The sequence below is a fragment of the Glossina fuscipes genome, unplaced genomic scaffold (assembly GCF_014805625.2).
Source record: "Glossina fuscipes isolate IAEA_lab_2018 unplaced genomic scaffold, Yale_Gfus_2 113, whole genome shotgun sequence".
NCBI lineage: Eukaryota > Metazoa > Arthropoda > Insecta > Diptera > Glossinidae > Glossina > Glossina fuscipes.
This window is the reverse complement of record NW_023998456.1, coordinates 109,638-133,344: the sequence shown is the minus strand read 5'-3', so window position 1 is coordinate 133,344 and position 23,707 is coordinate 109,638. Positions and strand designations below refer to the sequence as shown.

At 33.8% G+C, this 23,707-nt stretch overlaps 5 protein-coding genes across 13 annotated transcripts; 2 read left to right on the top strand and 3 right to left on the bottom strand.

The window, feature by feature from the left end:
- Positions 1-439: 439 nt before the first annotated feature.
- Positions 440-1,185, top strand: LOC119639740 (39S ribosomal protein L18, mitochondrial). The gene has a single exon (XM_038037370.1). It carries the CDS (start codon positions 560-562, stop codon positions 1,136-1,138), a length of 579 nt encoding a protein of 192 aa, XP_037893298.1. The 5' UTR covers positions 440-559; the 3' UTR covers positions 1,139-1,185.
- Positions 1,174-1,501, bottom strand: LOC119639741 (cytochrome b-c1 complex subunit 9). The gene is made up of 2 exons (XM_038037371.1): positions 1,327-1,501; positions 1,174-1,262 (listed from the first exon to the last, which is right to left on the bottom strand). The coding sequence occupies exons 1-2, from the start codon at positions 1,456-1,458 to the stop codon at positions 1,227-1,229; spliced, it is 168 nt and encodes a 55-aa protein (XP_037893299.1). The 5' UTR covers positions 1,459-1,501; the 3' UTR covers positions 1,174-1,226.
- Positions 1,502-2,434: 933 nt separating this feature from the next.
- LOC119639771 lies at positions 2,435-6,692 on the top strand. 9 transcript variants are annotated; one of them, XR_005247574.1, is made up of 4 exons: positions 2,574-2,661; positions 4,288-4,761; positions 4,814-4,923; positions 6,386-6,465. XR_005247574.1 is itself a non-coding variant. In XM_038037418.1 (3 exons), exons 2-3 carry the CDS (start codon positions 4,476-4,478, stop codon positions 6,487-6,489), a joined length of 390 nt encoding a protein of 129 aa, XP_037893346.1. In that variant the 5' UTR covers positions 2,573-2,661; positions 4,403-4,475; the 3' UTR covers positions 6,490-6,673. The 9 variants fall into 9 exon arrangements, 7 of the variants coding, with proteins under 7 accessions (XP_037893352.1, XP_037893346.1, XP_037893345.1 ...); XM_038037418.1 differs by lacking the exon at positions 4,814-4,923 and having other exon boundaries at positions 2,573-2,661; positions 4,403-4,761; positions 6,386-6,673; XR_005247573.1 differs by having other exon boundaries at positions 4,288-4,923.
- An 84-nt stretch (positions 6,693-6,776) lies between these two features.
- Positions 6,777-12,289, bottom strand: LOC119639773 (zinc finger protein 709). The gene is made up of 11 exons (XM_038037425.1): positions 11,463-12,289; positions 11,299-11,408; positions 11,067-11,239; positions 10,852-11,004; positions 10,651-10,794; positions 9,594-9,723; positions 9,356-9,529; positions 9,005-9,298; positions 8,766-8,940; positions 8,279-8,699; positions 6,777-7,185 (listed from the first exon to the last, which is right to left on the bottom strand). Exons 1-11 carry the CDS (start codon positions 12,163-12,165, stop codon positions 6,921-6,923), a joined length of 2,742 nt encoding a protein of 913 aa, XP_037893353.1. The 5' UTR covers positions 12,166-12,289; the 3' UTR covers positions 6,777-6,920.
- A 2,521-nt stretch (positions 12,290-14,810) lies between these two features.
- On the bottom strand, positions 14,811-16,499 carry LOC119639807 (odorant receptor 46a). The gene is made up of 3 exons (XM_038037482.1): positions 16,224-16,499; positions 14,927-15,196; positions 14,811-14,861 (listed from the first exon to the last, which is right to left on the bottom strand). Exons 1-3 carry the CDS (start codon positions 16,497-16,499, stop codon positions 14,811-14,813), a joined length of 597 nt encoding a protein of 198 aa, XP_037893410.1.
- Between the last annotated feature and the right edge of the window lie 7,208 nt (positions 16,500-23,707).

The following is a 23,707-nucleotide window of genomic DNA, read 5'->3' as shown; positions in this document are numbered from 1 at the left end:
CGACATAACGCCATTCTAAGGTAAATATAATAATATATTTCAAAATCTAACATTCATTCGTTCGTTTTTATTCCATTTTTAGACTCAAAATCAAATGCAGCTCTCCGATCGCCGCCTCCGCATCATGAAAATGATTCGCTCTCCTCCAATGGTAAGTTAATGTTTATCCTCTTTGTGTTTATCTCCGGTTTATCCTTATTTGTATTTAATTTTAGATAAAATTACAAGCCGTTCAATGTCGCCCCCAATTAAATGTCGCCATCACCGCCTCATTGCTTCCTCGCCCTAAGGTATTTATAATGTTACATAGGTATATTTACAAATTTCTAATTATTATTCTATTTTAGATTACATTAAAAATCAAGTTTAATTGGTTACCACACTTCTTGTGAGTGAGAACCATTTTTTTTACCACTTTTGGCAATTTTAATAATAAGGTATTGCCATATTGAAATTTCCTTCATACGGCTCTGTTAACCAAAACAAAACTGTGTTTGACCAGCAATTTTTTTTTGCTAAATTTAGCATTTGCTATTAATTAAAGTTCAAAAGGATTCCGATGACCGCTCGTTATAAAGCCCCGTATCCAGCTTATGTGTTACGTAAAGTAAAACAACTAATTGCGCCCAAAGAGGATGCTATATATATGATAAATCGTAATCCTCGTAATCTGGAAAGATTGCGCATTGGGTACAAGCCGGACGGTTTTCACTTGGAAAAGCCTGGACGTTCGTTTTGGCATAAACTAGAAGTTAACGTAAGTGGTCGTTCAGTGACAGCCGAGGTGAAGCACTTCCAGAATGGTGCGGTTATTACGGCGAGCACTTCAGAATGGGCTATCCAAAAGCAATTATTTAAGACTAAAGATACATCAGCGTTTATTAACTTAGCTCGGGTCCTAGCAATGCGTTGTCAGCAATCGGGCATAACAGAAATGTCGTGCAATGTTGAAGCGGTACCAAATAGCAAAGTGGATAAATTCCTTAAAACCATCCAACAGGAGGGAATAAACTTAAAAGAACTACCCCGCTACAAGTTATCAAAGCCTTGGGATGTCGATAGGCCTGATAAACCTTGGGAAATATTAGAAGAACATATTTCAAAAGCAAAATCTACGCCTAATAAAATCCTTCAATAAGAAGATATGAATGTTTAATAAATGTTATATTTTTATTTCACGCCGCACTTTTTTGCAATAATTTTACTATTAACTTTAAGAAATTTCCTTATTCATATTTATGCTTAATATCCTTCCACAGTTTCTGCAAAAATAATAGATAAACTTGGAGAATTAGACTTACATAACAAATGAATTGAAGTACTTACGCCTTTGTTAGCAGATTCGAAAATAGTTTCCGATAAAACGTCAAAGGTCCGCTCGAAGAAAAAGGCGCTGAACATTATGCCTATGGCATAAGTAGACGTTCTTTTGAATAGGCTATTGTAAAGGACCTTCATTTTTGTTAAGAGTGTTGATACCTTTCACCACAAATATTGATTCACTAAATAATTCGTATCAAAATAAAGGAAAATTATTAACTGTCAAGAGACAGTTGACAACAAAGAAAACGCGACGTTAACAAATCGAATTTCGGCAAAAGAAGAAGTCTTTCTTAGCGTTGCCAAAAAAATCATAAATTTGTAATACCATTGAAATATATTAGTTCGAACTTAGGGGGCGTCGTTTTCGGTTTTCTATCTTATGTGCCAACTTTCGCCAAATTAATGCTTTTTAGATGCCTTGTTGCGCCACTTATATCGTGTGATAGATATGTACATCCTAAATTAAATTCGGTTTCTAAAAAAAAAAACAATTGACATAAACAAGTGTGCCAGATAGGCCTTCAATAAGCGGAGATATGCTAGGTATTAGGTGCCGATCTTTCGACATATCTTAATATCCGAATTATACTGTTTTCTCCGTAATGTTTTCCGTATCCGAACATCAAGTCGGAAAATTTTCTACCTGACAACAATTAATTAACATCATCAAGATTGATCTCTGTTAACGCTGTAAAGTTGCTACTCTACATCAGAATGATTGTCAGATCGAATAACTTTAAAAGAACTATAGAGGCGTTTCAGAACCCATGAATCATATCTAGATTCTCTCTTTATTTCTTATAATACACGGTATTGTCATATTATCTATATCCTTATCTTCGCCGTTGTTCACGACTAAGGAGTCTCTATAGTCTTATTGGCGCATTAATTGTTAATTACAGTAACGATCGTTGTTGCATAATTTTATTGCCTTTAGTAATTATTACTATTAATTAAAAAGTTTATTAAACTAAAAAGGAACACATTATTGGTATTGATTTATTTCGTGCCCGTTCCTTGAACGTGTTATTTTGAAAACTACTCACTTCTCCCTTTGGCATATTTTTTCCATACGTTTCTAACTTCGCTTCAACCCTTTTGATAATGATATTTACACAAACACATTATAACTTCCGCTGCATTCCGTTTCGTAGATTGAAAGAAATCTTTGAGGCTAATTATTATTTATAAACTATATTGATATTAAAGAATCTCGAACTTTATAAAAAAGTGAATTTATAACAATGGTCGACTTAACTGATAGCTCATCGCCATACCAGCAAAGCATTCCTAACTTAGTTTTCTACGTGCCAGCAGTGGTTGTTTTCAGTTTGGCAGGTAAGAGCAATAAAGCACAAACACATCCATTCGTTAAAACCAATATGGAAGAGGAGAAAAAAAACATGTATATGTGTCGTCATTTTATAACTTCACACCTAATAAAAAACGAGTAAACGTACTTGATAGATATCTAGGAAAGCAAAGTCATTCATTAATCTTTTACAGTTTCTTATCAGATTCCGGTATATCTATTGAATCGTTGTCTGTTTTCATTTGTCGATATTGTAACGTGCACAGCATTGTGTGATGTTTCATTGAATTTCGCAGACGTTCTATTCATCCGTGAATCTCGTTAGGGATCCTTAGAGAGTACAATAAATTTTTTTGGTTGTACAATATACTTTCTGAGACAATTAAGCGTCTTATAATATACTTATGCACTGTCAATAACTCCTGGAACTGATTAATCTCGGTCGGTAAGAAGGAATTCCTAGTATTTTTAGAGAGTACTGTGCCTTCAAGTTCGAATACCTTTTGTTTCGAACAAAATGAAGCAACTCAAATTCGGACATCACCAGTTTAAATAGATTTTGATTAAAAGTGTGATGTGCCCTTCTTAATTTTCTGCAATAATCATAAAGAACTAATGGACATATGGACATCGAATTCTAATGTGGCGTGGTTTAAGGCAAGGTTTATATCGCCCAGCCTCTGGGACGAGTAAATTGGTTTATCTTTATCAACAATGACGTTTTCTTTCCCAATCTTGCTTTCACTCAATTGTAATAAGAGAACATCGATGACGACGACAGATCAATCGGTGATATTTACTTTTAGGATATGATGAAACAGAAAAAAAAAAAAAACAAAAAAAAATATTCGTAAATTTGCTTTATTACCCTTTTCCATATTTGTTTATGCTATTTGGATTCCCCTAAGAAGTTTGGAATATGATCAAACAATATATTATTTGACTTCTTATAGGGTATTTGGTTTCAATATCTCTCTTCTGTTAGCGTATTAAAAACAATCAAAATGTTATCATTTAAAACAAATTCTATTCACACATACATATAAATTCATCCATACAATTGACCACGTTGTGCAGTTTGCTATAGATACAATAAATACTTTGCTGACGTTGCTCGGAAACTTTCATTTGTTTAGATTAAATGTTTGAAGTGCTTAGTAGGAATTGTGCTAAAGAAATTCGCATAATTCGTTCAGTTTTCTAGTCGTAGTAGTAACATCAAGTAGTTATTGCAACAATTTCATTGAGATTTTAAGAGATTTTCATAAAATTTTATTGGCTTTAAATTTTATCATTCGGATCTTGTTTATTATGATGATAACTTTTATAATTTTAGAAAATTATATGAAACATTTAAATTTCTAAATTATATCCTCGGAATAGTAAATTTTTAATGATAAGGGGAATTAATAATTATTTTATGCTCTTTTTTTTTTTTTTTTTTTAATTAGTTAACCCCTGTTAAAGATGTGCTCACTCTTTTTATAAGTCTTGAAAACCGCATAAGCCTTGTCGTTGACATTATTTACTAAATATTTAAAAGCAGATTTTTAATAATTTTCCCTTTCTTCTTTATTCATAAATTTTTCCATTAATAACAAAAAGCATATTTTTGTTTTATTTTTAATAATTTACTTACAATCAACTCTAAGGATATGCAGTTTTTTAAACTAACGCAACTTACTCTTACATCTATCAATCAATCAAATAAAAATCTCCGGATTTTTTAAAAGCCAATAAAATTTTTTCTCCCTAACTATAACAAAGTATTGTCAACGATCGACCAGGAGCTTTCTCAGATTACTAGGACAAGGCTTAAACTTTTATAAGGTGTAATAAAATGGCTGATGATCCTGTTAATCAACAACAATTTATGCAAGATGTGGCTGCCGCTGAAGGTCCCGACGGTTATATCAATTTAGGTGATCCGAACAACTTAAATATGCCTAGTCTGGATGAGGTTTTACAATTAATTGAACAAATGAAGGATCTTAGTGAGGAAGAACGTGAGAATTTGCGTGAAAATCTTCTTAAGTACACGCAAACAGGAACGAATGTCGTGAGTCATTCCACGTGGGATTATACGATATTTTTAGCCATGATTATCCTAATTATGGTAGTTTTTGGTAAGCTAAATAACTCAAAAAAAATACCTAAAATTGAAATAAGTTTTTTCAGTACAAGGCGAAGCAAAGACTTTATATTCGAATTCATGACAATGGTATAGGTTTAGGCATAGGCGCAGCGTTGGTCATATCTATAAAATTTTCACATTGAATTTGGGAAAGGTAGGCACTGACAGCAACTGCCAATTGGCAAACCGATAACGATTGAACATATTTGGAATTTTTTGAATTTTCTCTCGAAACGACTCTAATACCTTTGGTAACTGGGCTCGAATCGCATTCGTTCGTGTCATATCCCTGCGTCTGTCTAACTATATTTTAGATATCTAGATTTTCACTCTATCTTATAGACGGAAGCGGAGAACCCATGCTTCGCTCTTGAATAATAAAACAAAACCCCTTCCAATCTGATCCCTATTCATAACTAGGTTATAAAATCAACAACGACATAACACGCAAGTATTTGGCTTGAGTCATATTCAGATTGCAATGACTTTCGATTTTTAACGAATAAAGAAAAAGCATTGTGTGAAATGTACAGAGCGGTACTATCAGTGAAATATTTTCCCGTATATTCTTAAACTAGTATAATTGGCAACATTACTATTCTTTAAGAGTTGAAACTGAACCAAGTGCAACAAAGGTCGTTTAATGGGCAATATGAACACACAACTCCCTCAAATGCTTCGATAAAAATGTAATTAAAAAATTGCAATGGTATTATTTAGCAAAAAAAAAAAAAAAAAAAAAAAACCATATCACACCTGCTTAAATTCGGCAAAAGCCTTAGTTTTCTCATAATAGAAAAAAAAAAAACAGGTTCAAATGGTGGGTCGCAGCCCACCATGAAAACTCTCCACCACTCCGCAGTTATTCACAACAATAAGCAGCGAATCCACGGACCTCGATATCGAGTAAAATCGGCCCAATGAACTTAACACGTACGCCGACTTGAATGTCACAGCATTCGTTTCCATTGAGATGCAAAATGACAAATTTTAAAGCCAATTATTTTTAATTTAACTGTAATTCTCCCATCGTCCTGTTTCCTCATGTTTTCACGTATGCGACTCACGTCAAACCAATTGAAAAATTTCATATATATAGCATCCGTTGCATTTATCGATAAAAAACAGAATATTCTAACTATTCTTGAGAGAATGTATTCAATCAGATTTTGGATATCACAACTAATTTTGAAATAAATTGGCCATCATTTTTTGCACCTCACTGAACTATGCATTTTCCTTACTATCGAATGAAAAAACTCTCGATCGTAAATTTATTGTCAACTAACATATTTAAACTACGATCGAATCTTCTCGATATCGAGAATCAGAAATTGACCTCAGTTTTTATGTCCTTAGGCCAAAACACGTCAGACGGACAGACAAGCTTAGATGGATTCGGAGTCACCTTCTGGAACTGTCTGAAGTTCTTCTGGGTCTTGCAAACATTTGTACAAACTTCTTGCACAAGCACTGTAGCACAAGTGGTGTAGGGTATAATGGGTTTATGGTCTTCAGATATAATCTGAAAGCATTATTAGTCCTCTCTCAAGTTGCATTTGAATGTTTATTTGTTATGTTGAAATATAATTCTTTTTTTTTTTCTCTTATTATAGTGTTCTTTGGTTATAAACTATATGTAGCCTTGAAGCAAAGGGAACTGCGGAAAGAAGGAAAACTCAAAAGGAAAGAAATGAAAAAGACAGCAAAAACCAATTAATAATAATAAAATTCTAATATCAAATAAAATCAATAATTGTAACGTATAAGATAATATATTATGCGATGCATTAAACAAGCTCAAAGTCTACGAAGGGGAGGGTAAGGAGGGTAGCAATTTTATTAGCATCTAGGAGTACATGCAAGCAGAGCCCTATAAAGGGATTTTTTGAAGTTGTTAATACATCTGTTTAAAAATGAAAGCATTTAACGATTGTTTGCCAAATTTTATGTTTCTCTTTCCATTTATTTTTTGCTATTCTATAACTTTTTAAAGCATAGACAAAATAAACTTTTCGAAAAACCGACAACCGTTTTGTCTTTTCTTTTTTTTGTTTTTTGGCTGACTTAGTTTAATGTGTCGAAGAATGTTGATAGAAGCTATTTAAATAAATTAAGAAAATGATTAAAAAATAAATCTCTTGGACACGTTTATACAGTATAACTTAAATCATCGAAATCATTCACTTGAAGATTGTCATCCACGTAGATTTCTTCAATCAGTTCTTTAATTTCTAGGGTCTCGCTTGAGTCTGCCTCTAATGAACGGTGCTCTCGTAATGGCATTTGAGAATCTGATGATTTCTTAAACCTTTTCTTTAGAGGTTCATTTTCTAATCCCTTATGGTTTTCCGCACAATGTTTTTGTAACAATCGGAGATTAATGAAAGCATCTTCACAATGAGGGCAAAAGAATCTGCAAAGAACACAAATATTTTCTAGCAAACTATTTTCAAGTATGCACTTTCGGTTTATGAAAAATGCATGGACGAGTTTATCATTTTCGATGTCGAGTAAACACGATAGCCATCGATTATGGATTCGCTGAGAGTTTACAATCCATAAAATAAAGCGTTTTTCATACTATCGAATGAAAAATCTTTCAATCGTCAAGTGACGTATGTACTCAGTATCGAGAACCATAAACTGACCGCTGATTGCGCGAAAATAGTAAAAATATTTCAGTAATCGTGGATAAAATCAATAAGCTCACACCTTAGTGCTTAATTGTAGCTAGATATCGGATTTTTTTCCTTTTTTCGAAGCTTTCTCAGTTCTTCAGCAATTTTCAGACAGACGGAAGTTGTAATAATACTTACTGGAGTCTTCCATTAGAAAGCATGGGCCGAAGAGGATTATTAGTAGGGTAAGGTGCAGAATGGCCAACGGCTTATAATCTCGGTAAGTAGATTTTGCCCGTCCGTTTTTTCTTATAAGAACAAAGTACGTATATTTCTTCGGTTGTAACCGTAACAGTCTGTGTGGTGGATGTGGGACAAAAATTCAAAACCTCCACTGTCGATCTCTACAACCTCCGCTCCTATTCAAGTGGAGCAGTAGTTCTGTATTCAAGCAGACAGTGAGGATTATTAACAGACATCATACCGTTACGAGGTGCGGAAGTGACAATGTACATATATTTTCTCATAAATACATTTAAAGCATATTTAATTGCTATATGCTTACAAAAGTATTTGAAAATAAATCTTATGAGAAATAATTGAAATACATTTCGGAATATCATACCCCATAGGTATTCACGAGGAGCGGATAAATCTGAATCTCATTAGTGATACGTAACCATTTCCAAATATATTTACGCAAATTTTCGAAGAAAAATTTTAAAGAAAGTTAAAAAGCGAATTTTCTTGAAAGTCCATTGTCGATTTCTATAATTATTAAGAATTCACTAATGATTTTCTAAAAAGATATTTTCAAAGTTTTCCTGAGACCTCGGTCAAAAATGTTTTGATACCTTTCGCGGTAAGGTTTTTTCACTCAACACTTACTCCTTATTTTCATGATATCGTCGCATGTGTTGCTTTAGAACGTGTTTGCGGGTGAACTGCTTTGAACACAATTCGCAGCGAAATTCCTTTTGATTATTATGTTTAGCCATGTGAATGTCCATAGATTTTTGATAATTGGTAGTGAACCCGCATAGTTCGCAATTATACGTTATTTGTGTGTGTGCTGTTTTTTCGTGATTTTCCATTTCGCTGCGATGATAGAAGCCTTTCTGGCAAACACTGCAAAAATACCGTTGCGTATGCTGATGAACGACATGTTTGTGGATTTCAAAGTTTTTACGATTTTTGATGGTTTTAAAGCATTGATCACATGTTACGGGCGTGTGCATGTAGTCAATGTGCTCCTGTAGGCATTTTTCGTCCTTGTACGAATAATGGCAATAAGAGCATTTCAGGTATTCTGTTGAATCAAAAAGTTTAGAAGGGTTGAAATTCTGTATAAAATATTTTCAAGACAACTACTCACTGTTATTGTGACTGCGGGCCACGTGTACAGCTAAAGACATTTTGGTGGGACAAAGTTTTTTGCAAAACTGACATTTGAAATCAAGTTTAGAAATCTTATCAGCATTTAGTTTTCGATGGGGACGCTTTTTATGATAATAAAGAGACGACCACAGAGGATAAGATTCCTCACAGTTCTATATAGTCGATATACATTAAATGAATACGGAATCAAATGCAAATAATTATATACCGATTTACCTGTTTATTGCACACATACAAACGGCAGACTGGAAAATTTTCCTGCCAATGTTCATAGGTTTTATGAGTTTTCACATGATTACGCATACGTCTATAATCGTCGTGCGCCTTATCACAAAGTGAGCACTTGAATAAATCATCACGATGGGTGGGCGACGATAAACGATGTTTCTTGAGCTGTTTTACATTTTCAAAATCCAAACTGCAATTTTCACAATTATAAACTACAGTAACTATCTGCTCAACAATTTCAGCGTTGAAGCACGGAGACGATGAATCAATTTCTGTGTGCATCTGAAAGGAACGAAAGTTGGTAAACAATATAAATAATTAGAATTTCATTGTGTGTACTTTCAACGTATCACTTTCACTGCCAACTAGTCCACACTCGATGCAAACGTAGGCATGGACTTCCGTTTCGGGCAAATGAAATTTCTGATGCTTGCGGTAACTATTACTGCTGACAAATTGTTTATGACAATATTCACACTGCAAGTATTTGGTTTTGTAATTGTGATAGGTTGCCTAAGATATAAAAAGAGGCGGATAATTCAATTTTCTTTCGATACGTTTTAAATGAAGATCTTACCATATGTGTTAGTAAATTATGGCGATATTCATATTTTTTATGACATTGTGAACAATCGTACGAAGGCTTTGAATTATGTTTCTTCATATGGCTTTTATACAGTTTTTCATCCTTAAAACAACGATCGCATCTAAAAATAAAGAAAGAAAGAAAGTTTATGATCCTCTTGATCCCGATTTTGAATTTCCGTTCAGATTCATAAATAAATAAATTTTGGATAATTTGCTTTCGAACTTATCCACGTTGTTTTCAAACTGGACACTGAGTAATTTATCAATGATGAGAATATATTTTACCATTTCATTGAGTGTGCAACGAAGTATATATATATTCTTGACCAGCAGTAAATTTTAAACCGATTTAGCTGTTTGTGTATTGTGTGCGGTGCACATTCTCTTGGTCGCGAAAAAAAAACCTGCAGACTTCAAATTTGGTTGAAACATTGTAAGATCTTCCACGCCGGTTCATATTGAAAGCGGAATCAATCGGCCTAAGGACACGAGCACAGTACAACATAATCTGAGGCTACCTCTATTGTCAAAAATAAAAAAAATTTCTCTCTCAATTTCTTTCTCATTATTCTACGGATGGCCTTGCAGCATCTGTACAAAAATGGAAAACTTCGGCCTACATAAAATTAAAGATGATTTTTTTCATTTTCTTGATGTGTTCTTATTATTATATAAATAAATAAGATAGAATGTTGAAAATTATTTTCCTCACATGAAGATATATTATCTGCCTAAAAATATATTAATTCTAAAATAAATATTACTTCATACAGTGGAGAATTAGCTTTTTGTTAGCAATGTAATCAATTGGGTATCAAATAAAAGGTCGTGGAGTATAGAATATGGTAAGCTAAGCGTGTTAATTATAATTGTCTCGGCCGAATATAAGTTTCTTACTTGGCTTTCCTCATTTTTGCAGACTTTCGAAGAAGTCTTCATAGGTTTCGGCTATCAAAACCAAGCAATATCTTACGTCTTTGTGATGGGTATAAGAATTTTTAATTATTTTTTTTTTAAGTAAAATTCGAATTTTTAACGTTACTTACTTTAGACAAGCTTTAAGATTGCCCATTTCATGTTTGTAGGTGACATGTTCAAAGAATTCGTTGAGGTCATCAAATGTTGCCGAACATATCAGGCAAATTTTTGGACGATGTTTTTGCAAATGAAATTGCATATGAAAAATGTATCTAGTAAACAAATGTAATAAAGTAGGAGTCGGATACGTAAGTAAAACCCAGCCTTACCTTTTGAATGATTGAAAACTTAAATTACAAAATTTGCAGGTGTTGCCTACGCCGGGTATTCGTCTTAAATGACGGCAACAAGAATGCTTGTTATATTGTGTAAACTCTGAAAAGTTACATTCACATTCGGGACAGCTTCCATAGATTTTCAAGCTAATAAAGTGCATTGAAACATATAAACGAGTTATAATTATTCATTGGTCTGCAGAAATTACCTTTCTAAGTTTCTATAATGCCTTATAACAACATGTCTAGCTAAATGCTTGATATTTGTTAAAACTTCATCGCAACCTTTGAACAGACACACGAAATTTTCTTCAGAGGCTTGTTTCGTGAGGCAAGTGTGCGTTAAGAGTTCCTGTAATGTCTCGTATTTGCCCAAACACAACTTTAAGCAGAAGAGAAGCAAATGTAATTAAAAATATTCGTTTTTAAAATATTAAGTACCTTGCACTCGGTAGTCCAACGTAGCTCCAAATTTTCGAATTCGGTACTTAGAGCTAAGTCTAAGTAACCGTTAAAGTCAACACGATCGACAACCAAAGAACTAGGAATTTCTGGAAATTTTATGTGATCCATAATTCGTTTAATATAATTAAAATAAAAAGTACCATTGAACAATTCTTGAGCTTCCACATAATCTGCGGAACAACTTCCATTTTCAGCTTCAACTTCGTCACAGTCACTACCTGCAAAATCAATATCGGAACTTTGGGTATCTTCTTGTACTACGTATACTTCGTTAAAAACTTTTTCATATTCATCATCCGTGTTTGCTTGATTACTGTGTGAATTTTCTGCTATCTCTTCAAATAATGCATCATGGTAATCAAGTTCGTTTTTGCTCGCTACATTACTTTCCGGAGATAACATCTTGACCGAGTTAGCTTCATTTGTTACGCTATCAAAGCTTATGTCTTCAGTTGTTATGAGCACGCTTTCAAATTGCGAACTTTCGGTTTCATCATTACCATCCGACAATATTTGTTCGCAGAATTCATTAGACAACTGATCATCGTCATTCACACTTTCAAATTCGCATTCAGTTTCCGAAACCGTCTGCGAATGCCTCTCGTCTGATCTTTTGCCATGCTCTTCCAAATCCACTAACTCAATTAAATGATTCACACAATCTTCACATAATTTTTGGTTGTTAGTTTCCAACACTTTTAAATGGAAAAACTTTTCCACTAATTTTACTAGTTGCAATTCCGTTCCCAATTCATCGAATAAATCCTGAAACTGCCTGCTTTCATCTGCCGATTCGCAATTAGCGAAATTGCAATGCAAACAAACGTCTGATTTGACGGTCATCTTTCCATATGTGCATATGTTTTTACTTCCAAATCAAAATAATAAAAAACTTGAGTAAAATTTCAATTTGTTTGAATCAGTAGAATTAGTTTTTTTTTATATATACGACACGTTCTATATGACAGCCGAAAGTTAAGAAACGCCATCTTGTTAAACGCAGGAGTGTATTTGCACGTCCACTCACCTACAGCATTTCCAAAAATACAGGGTTACCATTGCACAATAGACGGTTAATAATTTGGAAATATGTTTTCTCTCGAGCCCTTTCTTGCGCACATTATACATATCCAGCAGTCCAGTTATACCAGCAATGTCTTTTTCGAAATTTCTTGACATTTAAAGAATATAAAACTATTTCACATCTTCATCATAATGTTCCAAGAAAAGAGACAAGAAGCTAAAACAAGGGAGTGAAACTACATCTCGATGGCGGTAGGTTTTTCTTCGCTATTAGCTATAGCGAATACAGTAAAGAGATAACATTACCGATTAGCCACTGGGCTGCCGCTGTCATCTCCCTGTCTCTTTCCCTGTTCTCATTTCTTTCTGATCGTGACAGTCTTACACGAATAGGAGACCATCGTGATTCGTCGTATTAAAAAAAAGTAACATTCGGAATAACAATGGGATACAATGAACAAAAAACCACTCATTCATAGTTTACTGTGAGTTTACAGTCTTTAATGCTAAATAAGTCACCAGCTGACTAGTAAGAAATTGATAATAAGAAAATCTTCAAATTTGGATTATGGATCTAACATTAACTTAACTGGTCCAATCCATCTCTAAACAAACAAAAAAAAAAAAAAAAAAAATCTTCAAATTTTCCGGTGCTTAATAGCACGCAAGCAGTAAGCAAAAGATCTTTTGAGATCTTTTAGCTTTTTTCTGTTTAAATAATGTAAGTTACTGAGAATAGGAAGCAAAATTTTGCATAATATACTTATTACAATTTAAACGAATTGCAACAACCTCTACAAATATTGGGCATACATCCGATTGATGTATTTTTCTGTTTTTTGGTAGCACTCGCGTCCAATTCTTAAAGATACTACAATTCTTTCGCTTGAGAATACACATACATGAGGTTTAACAATTTCCGATAATAGTAGTTTTTAGTGATCCCAAACTCCAATCTGTAAAGTATTGTATCGTAAGGTAATTTATTAGAAAAATGGTAATCCATATAATAATATATTACACTTTAGTATTACATGCATTACGCGAACGTAGATGAACGTAGTTACGACGACAGCAACTACAATGTTAGAATAAAGTTTTTAAATTCATATTGCGCTTGAAACATTAACCATATGATTTTGTTTTCTTTCTGTAAATAAATGACTATTTTGCCTGCCAAAAACAACGCACGCAAAAATTTTAAAAGTTTGGCCAAAATTAACATTTAGGCACAAACTAACGCAAGCATGGGGTTTCAGGGGTTTAAGCTTTAAAATGATTTTTATTTCAAGTTATTGTTCATTTTCATTTTATTACCACTATGTTGCATACAGTTTGATGTAGAAGTCTAGACAGTATTGCCAGGTATAGCACTACCACCGTTTATATTGCGACTGTGATTGGATATTTCAAATTAGGAAGAAAAGATTTTATTTGCCTCCATTTATGCATTTATGGCAAATGTAATAATGGTAGCTTTACTTCATTTATTTTTATTGATTGTGTGTTGTATTGTAGTGAAGCACAGTAAAAGTTCCGGTTGATAAAGTTTTCTTGTTTGGTGTGTTGACTTGCTGCATGTTGTATAACACATCTCTCAGAACTGAACTGTGATCAGTGTCTTATGTGATAAATAGTTTTGCTTGCACATCAGTGCTAGCTTAAGCAAATTAGATTTAATTTTTTATGGTAAGGTATTACTAAAGTTTCAGAAACGTAAATTATCTTAACTAGGGTACTATATTCAATGTGAATTATAACTAAAGTGGGTTATCTTAACTAGATTATAGCTACGTTTATATTATGTAGAAGTGTAAGAGAATGCAAAATTAGCAGAAGGTTTTAATAGGTAAGTAAGATATGATTAAGCAATAATGTTGCAGTATGATGGCATTACCGTTACAGTATGTACGTACCGAGCCTATAAAAGCCTTAATAATTGACAAAGGCCAACGGTATTTATAAAATATTCCAAACTTTTGGTAAGTCCACCAAATAGGGTCAATGCATGTCCATTGTCTGCCGTGGAAAATACCTTTTTTCAGCACTTTTCGCTAAACACAGCTGCGAATGCAGAAGCGATACCTAACTTCGTCAATACCGTCGTGAATTTTGATCCATCCATGCAATGCAAGGTATATATTCCTATATACATGAATATATATGGATAATTAAATCATATTTTGACATTTGTGTGTAAGATGCACGACTTAAATGCGTTCACTGTGTTAAGCTCTTTATTGTTAAATAAAATTTGTGTCAAGAAAAAGTATATTTATTTGGATTTTATAGACTACGACAAGGACGTGCGTATACGGCAGCAAATTCTGAGCAACTTCTTCTTCTCTTTAGATCATACACAATAAAATTGTCGTAATATAATTTTAGTTAGATGTCAACAACGTTTTAGCATCGTAGAAAACTTTGTAAGTGCAAGAGAGATTAGGATATTATTCTTTACATAATTAATTCAAGTTTTTCAATAAAGCAAAATAGCTGTACGAAGAGTTAACAATCTGTAAAATTTTCAAATTATAAGTCCATGATATAACAGTCACTTTAAGACCTTTAGGATACTTACGGATGTAAAAGCCGCCAAGTTGAAAGAATAACATCTATTTATAGTTTTAATGTGAATGGGTAAGTCGAGACGACCCATCATTTGCAGGGCGAGTTTCCGATTTTCCTCATTCCAGTCGACCCAGCCAGCTCTATAAATGGCTAACGAAAGTTTTTCGCTAGTCAATGTAACTTCATTGGCAAAGTAACACAACATAAATATTTGGGTAAACATACAGCATTGATAGAGAAAACAGCGGATAAAATTTAAAATTTCGTCACCTGTGGTAAGCTGAAAAATAAAACGAGAGCAGTTAATGTTATACATCCATTATCGGGGTATAGCAATCCACATAGTTCATAAAATTGCTTGTGGCATCCATGCACACCCCTTAAAGACTCCGCAGAAGGATAGCTGCAAGTTAATTGGGTCAGAAAGAAAGAGAAATTTCATTCTTCGTGCGGAGGCTGCCGCAAGACGTACTACCATACCTTGCGTTTTGATTTTTCTAGCACAACAAAAAATATTGAATTTTTAAATGCTTTCGGAAATCGTGTTTTAACAAAGAGAAGACATGCGGCTCTAACAGCCTTATAAGCTTTTTAGCTAAGTTATACATTTTTAAGCTTACAAACTGCTTGTTACCTGTTTAGGTCAAGCTTTGATGTGTTAACTCAACAAAGTTTTTGCGACTTATAAAGTGTACGTGTACTAGTCATGAATTTGAATTAAATGAATTCACTTTCTTGCTTCTCTTCGTATCAAACGTATACGCTATAAGTTTTGATTAAATATATTAATATTTAATAGAATTTAAAATTTGAATTTTCTAGTCCACGTGTAAAGAATATGTTTAGATTTGTTCGGAAAACAAATCTGAACAGATCCGTATAAATGGTTACCAATAACTAACTACGCACGTTATTAAATCAAGTATTATACACTACGTCACTTGCAGTGCTATGGTATACGAAATCTGGGCGGATGTATGCAACACAAACAAGAGCTTAAGTTAAAGCCACTTTTTTATATCTGTCGATTAAAAGGCATTTTCTGAACTTGTCCGCCCGTTTGTTCCTCTTGTTTTCTTATGTTCAACCTATAGTCAATTTTTGTCATATTTTGATGAAATGTCGCACACCGACATGTTTTGGGCTAAAGGCCAAGATGGGATTATTGATAATGGGTCAGGCCTCACATAATTCCGTATTTAGAAAAGCCGTTATATGAGTAGTTACGGGGTGACATAGGATATCTAATGGGGGGCCGTCGCCCGCTATAATGTTTTCAATTGTTCCTTCACACACTTTTGTCATACCATAGAAAAGACATAAAAGTTTGCTATCAACACCAAAACCGAACACAAGATTTGTATAGAGAGCGGTAAACACATTAAATCCTCCATCATATGAGTTAGCTCTAGTATGCGATCATAGTAGATAGCGCAAGCTTTCAATTCTTCATTAATATGTGAGTGATTCTGCTTAGAGCTGGATTTATGACCAATCTCCTCCAAGCGTTTACTTAATATATCCACTTGTCCTTTGATATGAATGAAAAAAGCGGCGCCTAAAGAATCGTAAGCTATATTCATCACACAACATAGGCCAAAACCCAGATATTCATAGAAATACATTATGAAATACTTCAATGGCACATTCGTGTCGATCGGTTCATAAATAGGCAAAGGCAGTTCCGTGGTGTCTTTTGCAAATTGTATCAAAAATGTTGTATTTATTGATATCAAGGACATGCCTCCATAAACTTTCAAAACCGTCTTTGACAAATGCAGAGCTCTTTGGAAAAGCTTATCCTCTTTTAAATCTCTGGGTAAGTATTCTCTGGTGTGTAACAAATCGAATAATTGTTGAAATGAACGATTTTTCATCTTCACTGTTAAAAACTTTCCCAGTACTGTCAGAGAGCTGGCCAAATTAAATATTACTCGTATTACTTCGCTTATATTATTAATATCGCAGAAGATTTGAATTATCAGCAGTAGGGCGAACAGTGCTACCAAGAATATAGCGACGATCCAGAAGTAGATCGCAAATGCTAAACGCTTATAGAAGCCAGAATTTACGGGTAAATCCCATATAGACACAAAACGGAATATTAAGATTTGCTTGCTATATAACATTTTAACCGATTCACCAGACTTGTCCATCGCGATTGCATTAAAACTGAAGGCAATTTCAATAAAAACTTCTCCAGCGGTTCGTTTACAAACATTTTGCCTTTAATTCTTTCTTATGTGCAGCTCATTCTCTTAATGTTTACAATAATTAAAAATTAAAGGAAAACTTTATTGCGCAATTAATTAAAAATCAATTATGAGTGCATTACGAGCAATTTTGCATGAGGCAGTGTATCCTGTTAAATAAGCAACGATGGTAATGAGGTCGTAGACTTGACATGACATTCGCGAGATACTAAACGCTTTCCTTTTCTTGTGCTGGGTCGAATTTTGTCGAAATAAGCCACTAAGTCCATTGGGCGAGCGAATTTAGCCAAAGATTCGCTTATGTATCCAGAGTCGGCATATTCTTTCTGCTACCTTTAGGCATTCGCATGTTGACCTTAGATTGATTTCTGATTCCGATTGAACATTTCGCAGAATTTTCAAAGCATTAAAAATTAAGGTAAAAACAAGTAAGAATGCCCTACACTACTTAAATTAGTTTTAGCTAAATTGAAAAACTTATGCTTATATAAATTCGTTAGGTGAAATTTTAAATTTATATCAAAACTGTAGAAGCTAGTAAATTTCATTATTAATCTAGGATTAGATACCCTATTATTTGAAATGTAATTATTAACTTAAGGTAGTAATAGTCATGATCTTGAAACTTACAAAATTTGGCGGTATTTTAATCTATATAGAGGAACCTGTTCTATAATCGATAGCCCACGATGTACCTAACATAAACTAGTATACCGTTTATATACCGTTGTTATTAAATATTTATACTTTGCTTACAGTTGTTCATATAATGGCTTTCCAGAATAAGTTATTTTAACAGGCGCTTGCATGTATTTTGATCAGCAACATCTATTGTTGAAAATGATAAAGTAATACGAAGTTGAACAATAAACGATGCAAGCGAATAAAGTTTGAAAGGCGTTCGATAAGTGTTAACGTGGAATTAAATTAGATGCTTATAAAGTATAGAAGAAATAAAAAAATTGGAAATAATCAAAAAGAGAATTTTATGTAAAAAAAAATTAAGAAGAAGAAGAAGAAAGTCATGGTCGTTTTGTATCGAATGTTCACTGTGGAACAATCCGTGACCGCCGCACGTGCGGCCTTCTTTCATTGATATCTATGTATAACACGTAAATAAATTTCAATGCAAGCTAGTATAAGAATAGAAGAATAAGATATAAGGTTCCGAAATCTATTACGCGATGTATCAATGTACACAATAGCCAAAATTTGATGATTTTGACCTTCCTCTACATAAAGTAACATTTGGCCAGTTAGTATCATTGTATATACACGCTAATCAAGGAGCGCTCAAATTTGCGTTGTCGACACTCATTATTTTTGTTATTTGATTTGAAGTAATCTGCTGACGAAGCCCACCAAACAGTTTTAGAAAGCTTATGGTAATGCTGCTCCATCATACAGCCGTTGTCGGTTTTCGTTCCAATGGCTTAAATGGATTGCTGTCAATGACAAAGAATGACCTTAACGACCAAAAATGTTCGAAGACAATGAATTGGAAAACTGCTAAGAGAACTTTCAAACAGCATAGCAGTTGGCGAATCAACTGTTTGTAGACGTTACAACGACGACGATATAACGACATCATTATGCGGCACTTTGTTTGCATTAATTACTATTATTGACTGATAACATTTCTATGCAGCTAACGATCTTCAATTCAAATTAAGTAAATTCAACGGAGAGGAATGGGCGATCTCCCATTATAGTTCCAATGATTCCTATGTGCATCGACAGCTTCCGCAAATCTATGCCGATGCTTAGTAATAAAAGGAAGGCTTTTTTGCTATTTAGCTTCACAATTTATTTCAAATAAATTGGAATAACTATAATAAGATAAGTTTGTTAATAAGAAACATCGATTAAATTATAATCATAATTAATGAGTGGTTCTCCATTAATTGCTCGAGGAAATTAAAATAAATTAAAATTTTAACGAAGTTATCAATTAAATGACATAGATGTGTGAACATAAATTAGAAGACTAGGGCCCAATTTTCAACATGTATTTTCTTTTCCCATAAGTCAATGTTATTAACCCTCGATTTTGTCGCCATCATTTTCAGGCTCGCTTTTTTCATTTCTTGGTTTTTTCTGACATAGGCTCTGCGAACGGAGGTCCACATCGGTCGTCCTCTTTCTTTTTTCTTTTCCATTTTTCCGTACCCTTGGTGCACGAGTACGTTTCGCGGCATTGGCCTTCTCCTTCCTTTCTCCACTATCCAACGGTTGCTTAACTTCGTTCAACTTTTGCGCTGGAATCTTCTGAAATACCGTAAGGAATAAATTCTTCGCACATCGTCTAAAAATAAGATGATATAATGAATATATATATATATACGTGCATATTTTTATAAGTAATATAAGTAAACATGATGACAATGTAAAGCTTACAATTTCGATATTGTTTTCCTACCAGGAGGGCACTTTGGAGTTTGCAAATGAAGCTCAGGTTTTGATATTTGTCCGGATTTATTAGTCATTTTCTGAAAATACAAAATTGATATGTCAAATATACATAGCAACAGAGCACTTCAAAACGCACACAAATCCTCTGTGAAACGCAAAAAGATGTCATAAGCTTTAACAGGCGTTGATTCAAAACATATTTTCAAAAATTTGTAATGAGTACGTGTAGCGCTTCAGTTTTTTGTTTCCTACTACAACTAAGCAATTGAGATAGGATGTAGGCATTCTATAGGCTGCATCACTTTTTTTGCGCAGATAAAATTTTTTTAGTTTCGCCGCGAGGTAAAAAGTGCGGCCATGATCCGAAGTTAGTTGCGAAGGATAGATAAACTTGCGGTAAACTTACCAAAATATATTTTATTTATTATTTTTTAAACTTTGTCGAATTTTTCGTGTTCCAATGAATCGCTTTCATCCGCGCTACTCCCACACAGTTTCAAAGCCTACTGATTTGAAAAATATATGCAGTTAACACTGAACAGATGAAAAAAATCGTCTTCAAATAAATATAGTAATAATACAAAGACAGAGATGTAAAGCTGCAAACTCTTAAAATGTTAAGCTGAAAACAGATAAATGTAAACAATTCTTGGTTAGCTGAAAATAACTAATATGTGAAAATCTGGGTTTATTCGACTAAAAATGTGTGAGAGAAACACGTAAGAGCGGATTAATATAAATATAAGTGATAGATAACGTTGTCCACGCTCTTGGAGTCTCGTGGTGGTCTCGTTTAACACGCAAAACATTAAAAAATGAAAAATGTAACAAATAACGAGACATTGATTTGAATGAATTTTGATAACGAATTGTAAAGCAATAATAAAATAAAAAAATATACAAAAACTAACCTCAAACGGGAGGCGAGCAGGCGTCAAAAATGTAGCTAACGGATTTTCAGCTACGTAGTTAATTTCTCTCTATTCTTGACTCGCTAAACATTTAAGGAGAAGAAGATAAATGTAAGGAAAGAACTCGTGTGCCATGGGAATTATAAATGGGATTTTTTTGATTATGGAGTGGGCTTAGACACAACATTTTCGCGGTTTGATTGATTATTGAGTTTATTGGAATCAAGGACTTAAAAAATGAGATTTAAAAATTATAGTGTAAAGGTGGACTTCAAACGAAAAGGAGGAAATATTCAGTAGGGATATTTTTCAAAACCTGTGATGCTTACGATGTTTTTGCAACGGCGTTTGACTAAATTCGTCTATAGACAAAGGCGAGAATGTAAGAATGTAGGTTCGTAAAAGACTACTGCAAAAAATGCAAATCATAATTTCGTGCTGTTAGACTTAAACTTTTCTTGTGTTTAATCATTTTCTTATTGGAAATTTTACTTTGAAATCCCCCTCTTCTACATATTTAACTATCAGTGATTGTATATAGAGAACTATCTTTTTCTACGGTTTAAAACTTATTTTCAACAATGCGTAACGAAATTTACGGAACACACACAATATTGGGGAAATCTTTGGAAGTTATGTATGTAACGTTTTTATTTTCATCTTATTGGTCAAAATTGGTTACAACGTTTCCAATCAGTGACCATATTAAAGTGCATGCACAACTTATAGTTTACCTCATAGAGTGAGTAAACGTCTATTTCCAATGTTTAACAATTTTTTTAAAAAATTTAACAACATGCGGAAACAATAATTTATAAATATTTATTTCACTACTTACTTCATTATTTTCAGGTCAGCTACAGATCGTGATTACAGCTAAATGAAGTAAAGTGCGCGCAAATAAACTTACTAACTAAAGTAACCAATTGAGTGTAAGCTTGTAATAGCAGGAGATCGAAAAAAAAAAACGAAAATTACGTGCTCTCCAGAAAATCAACAATAAGCTTAGGATACACGACGAGTCGATTCAAACTAGCCTAGCGTAGTCATAAAGACTTTAAAATCGGAATAAAGGATTCATAGACCTCGAATGTTACTACTACGCAGGTCTGGCAGGCACGACCGTTATACCTATCATTTTTGTTATTATTCCGTAAGAACGAAAGTCTCCCCGCTCGTTTCGGTCCTTCACACATAAAAACCCATAAACCCATATGTATAAGTATATGTACACGTAAGTTAGACTGATACGATTGTTTGTATAAGAGTAGATGCTTATGGGGTTGTGTCGACATACGTTACGCATGGACGGATCGTTAGGCTAGTGTTCGCCTGTACTGCCCAATACTGTTCCGCCACACGGAGAGCGCTGGGAAGTACAATATTGTGGTCAGGCTATAGATCGACAACGCCAGCCGAACGTTAAGAGAAGAAGAAGAGGATTTCCGTTCTGGTTGTTTTGCCGTTTGGGCTTTTCTGGGGTCTTGTCCGAACCGACGTTGAGGGAAGGTAAACGCGAGTGACGTTAGGACGAAATAGACCTTTTAAGTTTAAGTTAAACAAACCGTTTTAAGATCAATCGTAGGTTAATAAAGTAGTTATATCGGAAAACGAATGAGTGTTGGAATTTCTTCGTATTAAGGTGAGATGGCCTGGAATAGACGCTGAGGGTACCCCAGCACTATTATTCGGTTAAGAATTTCTCCCTAAGTCGATAAGGGAAAATATGCACAATGCATGTAGAGAGAATCTGCAAGATTATAAATGTCATTAAAAGTGTTACGTAAAAGTTTGATTTTCATAGTTGGGTAAGTTTCAAATACCGTTAACTCTTCGATGGACGGCTAGGATCATTAGAATTAATTTCCATAAGCACGACCGGCGAATTTATAGTGGAAGAAAGTAGAAGAGGATTTTAGTAATATGAGGAAATTTCCTCATTATCATATCGGAACTAAAGATGATGAGCGTGTAAATGTAAATATTCTCTCCTTTTTATAGTTGTAAAGGTAAGTATTGTTCTTAATAAATAAGTAGATGCTGTCAACAACATTCCCTTTTTGGTTTCCACGTGACGTCACAGCTTGCATTTGTGCAACGAATAATTAGCAACATGTTGGTTATGCCTCGACGAAAGACTCGATATAACTTAAAAACAATTGTTCAAAATTTTTATTTATTGTTAAGTCTTATAATGGGAGGTTCTTACATAATTACAACAAGTTTTTAAAGTTCATTTTTTAAGGGATAGGCGATTAATATGCAATATTTTGAAGGTGTCAATAGAGCGAATTCCTGAGATTCCATGCATATAGAAAATGATGAATGCCTTGATGAGACGTGTTGAGTACTTCGCAGTCTTTTAAAGATTTATTACGGCATCTACTGAAATGGAGAATAGCTATGGAGAAATTAAAGAATGGCTTTTCACGCTTTATCACAGGGTGCGTTACGGTTAAATCAGGATGGTGATTACATAACTGAGACTTAGGATTCCTTCACGGATCTATCTGTTTAGCAAAAACAGCTGAAAATGAAAATGAGAGTCAAATTTTTCATACATGGCAACCCCGTGAATATAACGAAGAAAAGTTAGGTTTGATTACCCATGTGGTTATAAAAATGGAGACTAGGTAATGAATTAAACCTATGAAACCCAAGGGAAGGTTGTTGCGAAATTTTCTGACGAACAAACGCTCTGACCATACTTAATGGCTGGTGCTAGGTTTCACGCATACCTATAACTAAATATTTGTTCGTATAAGTCACGAAAATTACGCTAAGCTAATATTATATTAGTAATCGTACGAGCATAAAATATTTTTAAAAATGTACAGTTCGACCACAACTATATAATGTCAGTAGAGGAATTAATTCCAGTGAGTTAATCAACAAGACGCTGGAGTTTCAGGTCAGAGCAATGGATAAAATTCGGACTTACGTTTTGAGTAAGAAGTGCGCTACGCTCGCGTGCGATGCGAGAAGTGTGTAATTTTTAAGAAAAAACATTGAAGGCATTATTCTTATATCAAGAAGTTCGTTTCTATATCTCCCTGTTTCGGGAGATCAAATTATCATTATCCAGCATCGGTGTAGTAAAACTGCTAGCAATGCGAGCTAGCTTTAAAGCGAGAAGATAAATTTTAAGCGCACAAAAGAAATTTGTTGAATGAACTGCAAGTTATAACGAAAGTCACCCGAAAAAAATGGAAGACGTCATAATTAATTCTCTCGAGTAGAGAAATAAGATTTTTT

Coding starts and splice junctions, on each gene's coding strand:
- LOC119639807 (XM_038037482.1), bottom strand. CDS start 16,499: ATGAATATAGCTTACGATTCTTTAGGCGCCGCTTTTTTCATTCATATC. Junction 15,197..16,223: donor ACTTTTATGTCTTTTCTATG/GTATGACAAAAG, acceptor TTTATTTTTCAG/CTTACCACAGGTGACGAAAT. Junction 14,862..14,926: donor ACTTGGCGGCTTTTACATCC/GTAAGTATCCTA, acceptor AAAATTTTACAG/ATTGTTAACTCTTCGTACAG.
- LOC119639773 (XM_038037425.1), bottom strand. CDS start 12,165: ATGACCGTCAAATCAGACGTTTGTTTGCATTGCAATTTCGCTAATTGC. Junction 10,795..10,851: donor AGTTTTCAATCATTCAAAAG/GTAAGGCTGGGT, acceptor TTTGTTTACTAG/ATACATTTTTCATATGCAAT. Junction 8,700..8,765: donor GGCCCGCAGTCACAATAACA/GTGAGTAGTTGT, acceptor TTGATTCAACAG/AATACCTGAAATGCTCTTAT.
- LOC119639771 (XM_038037418.1), top strand. CDS start 4,476: ATGGCTGATGATCCTGTTAATCAACAACAATTTATGCAAGATGTGGCT. Junction 4,762..6,385: donor CCTAATTATGGTAGTTTTTG/GTAAGCTAAATA, acceptor CTCTTATTATAG/TGTTCTTTGGTTATAAACTA.
- LOC119639740 (XM_038037370.1), top strand. CDS start 560: ATGACCGCTCGTTATAAAGCCCCGTATCCAGCTTATGTGTTACGTAAA.
- LOC119639741 (XM_038037371.1), bottom strand. CDS start 1,458: ATGAAGGTCCTTTACAATAGCCTATTCAAAAGAACGTCTACTTATGCC. Junction 1,263..1,326: donor TCGAATCTGCTAACAAAGGC/GTAAGTACTTCA, acceptor TTATTTTTGCAG/AAACTGTGGAAGGATATTAA.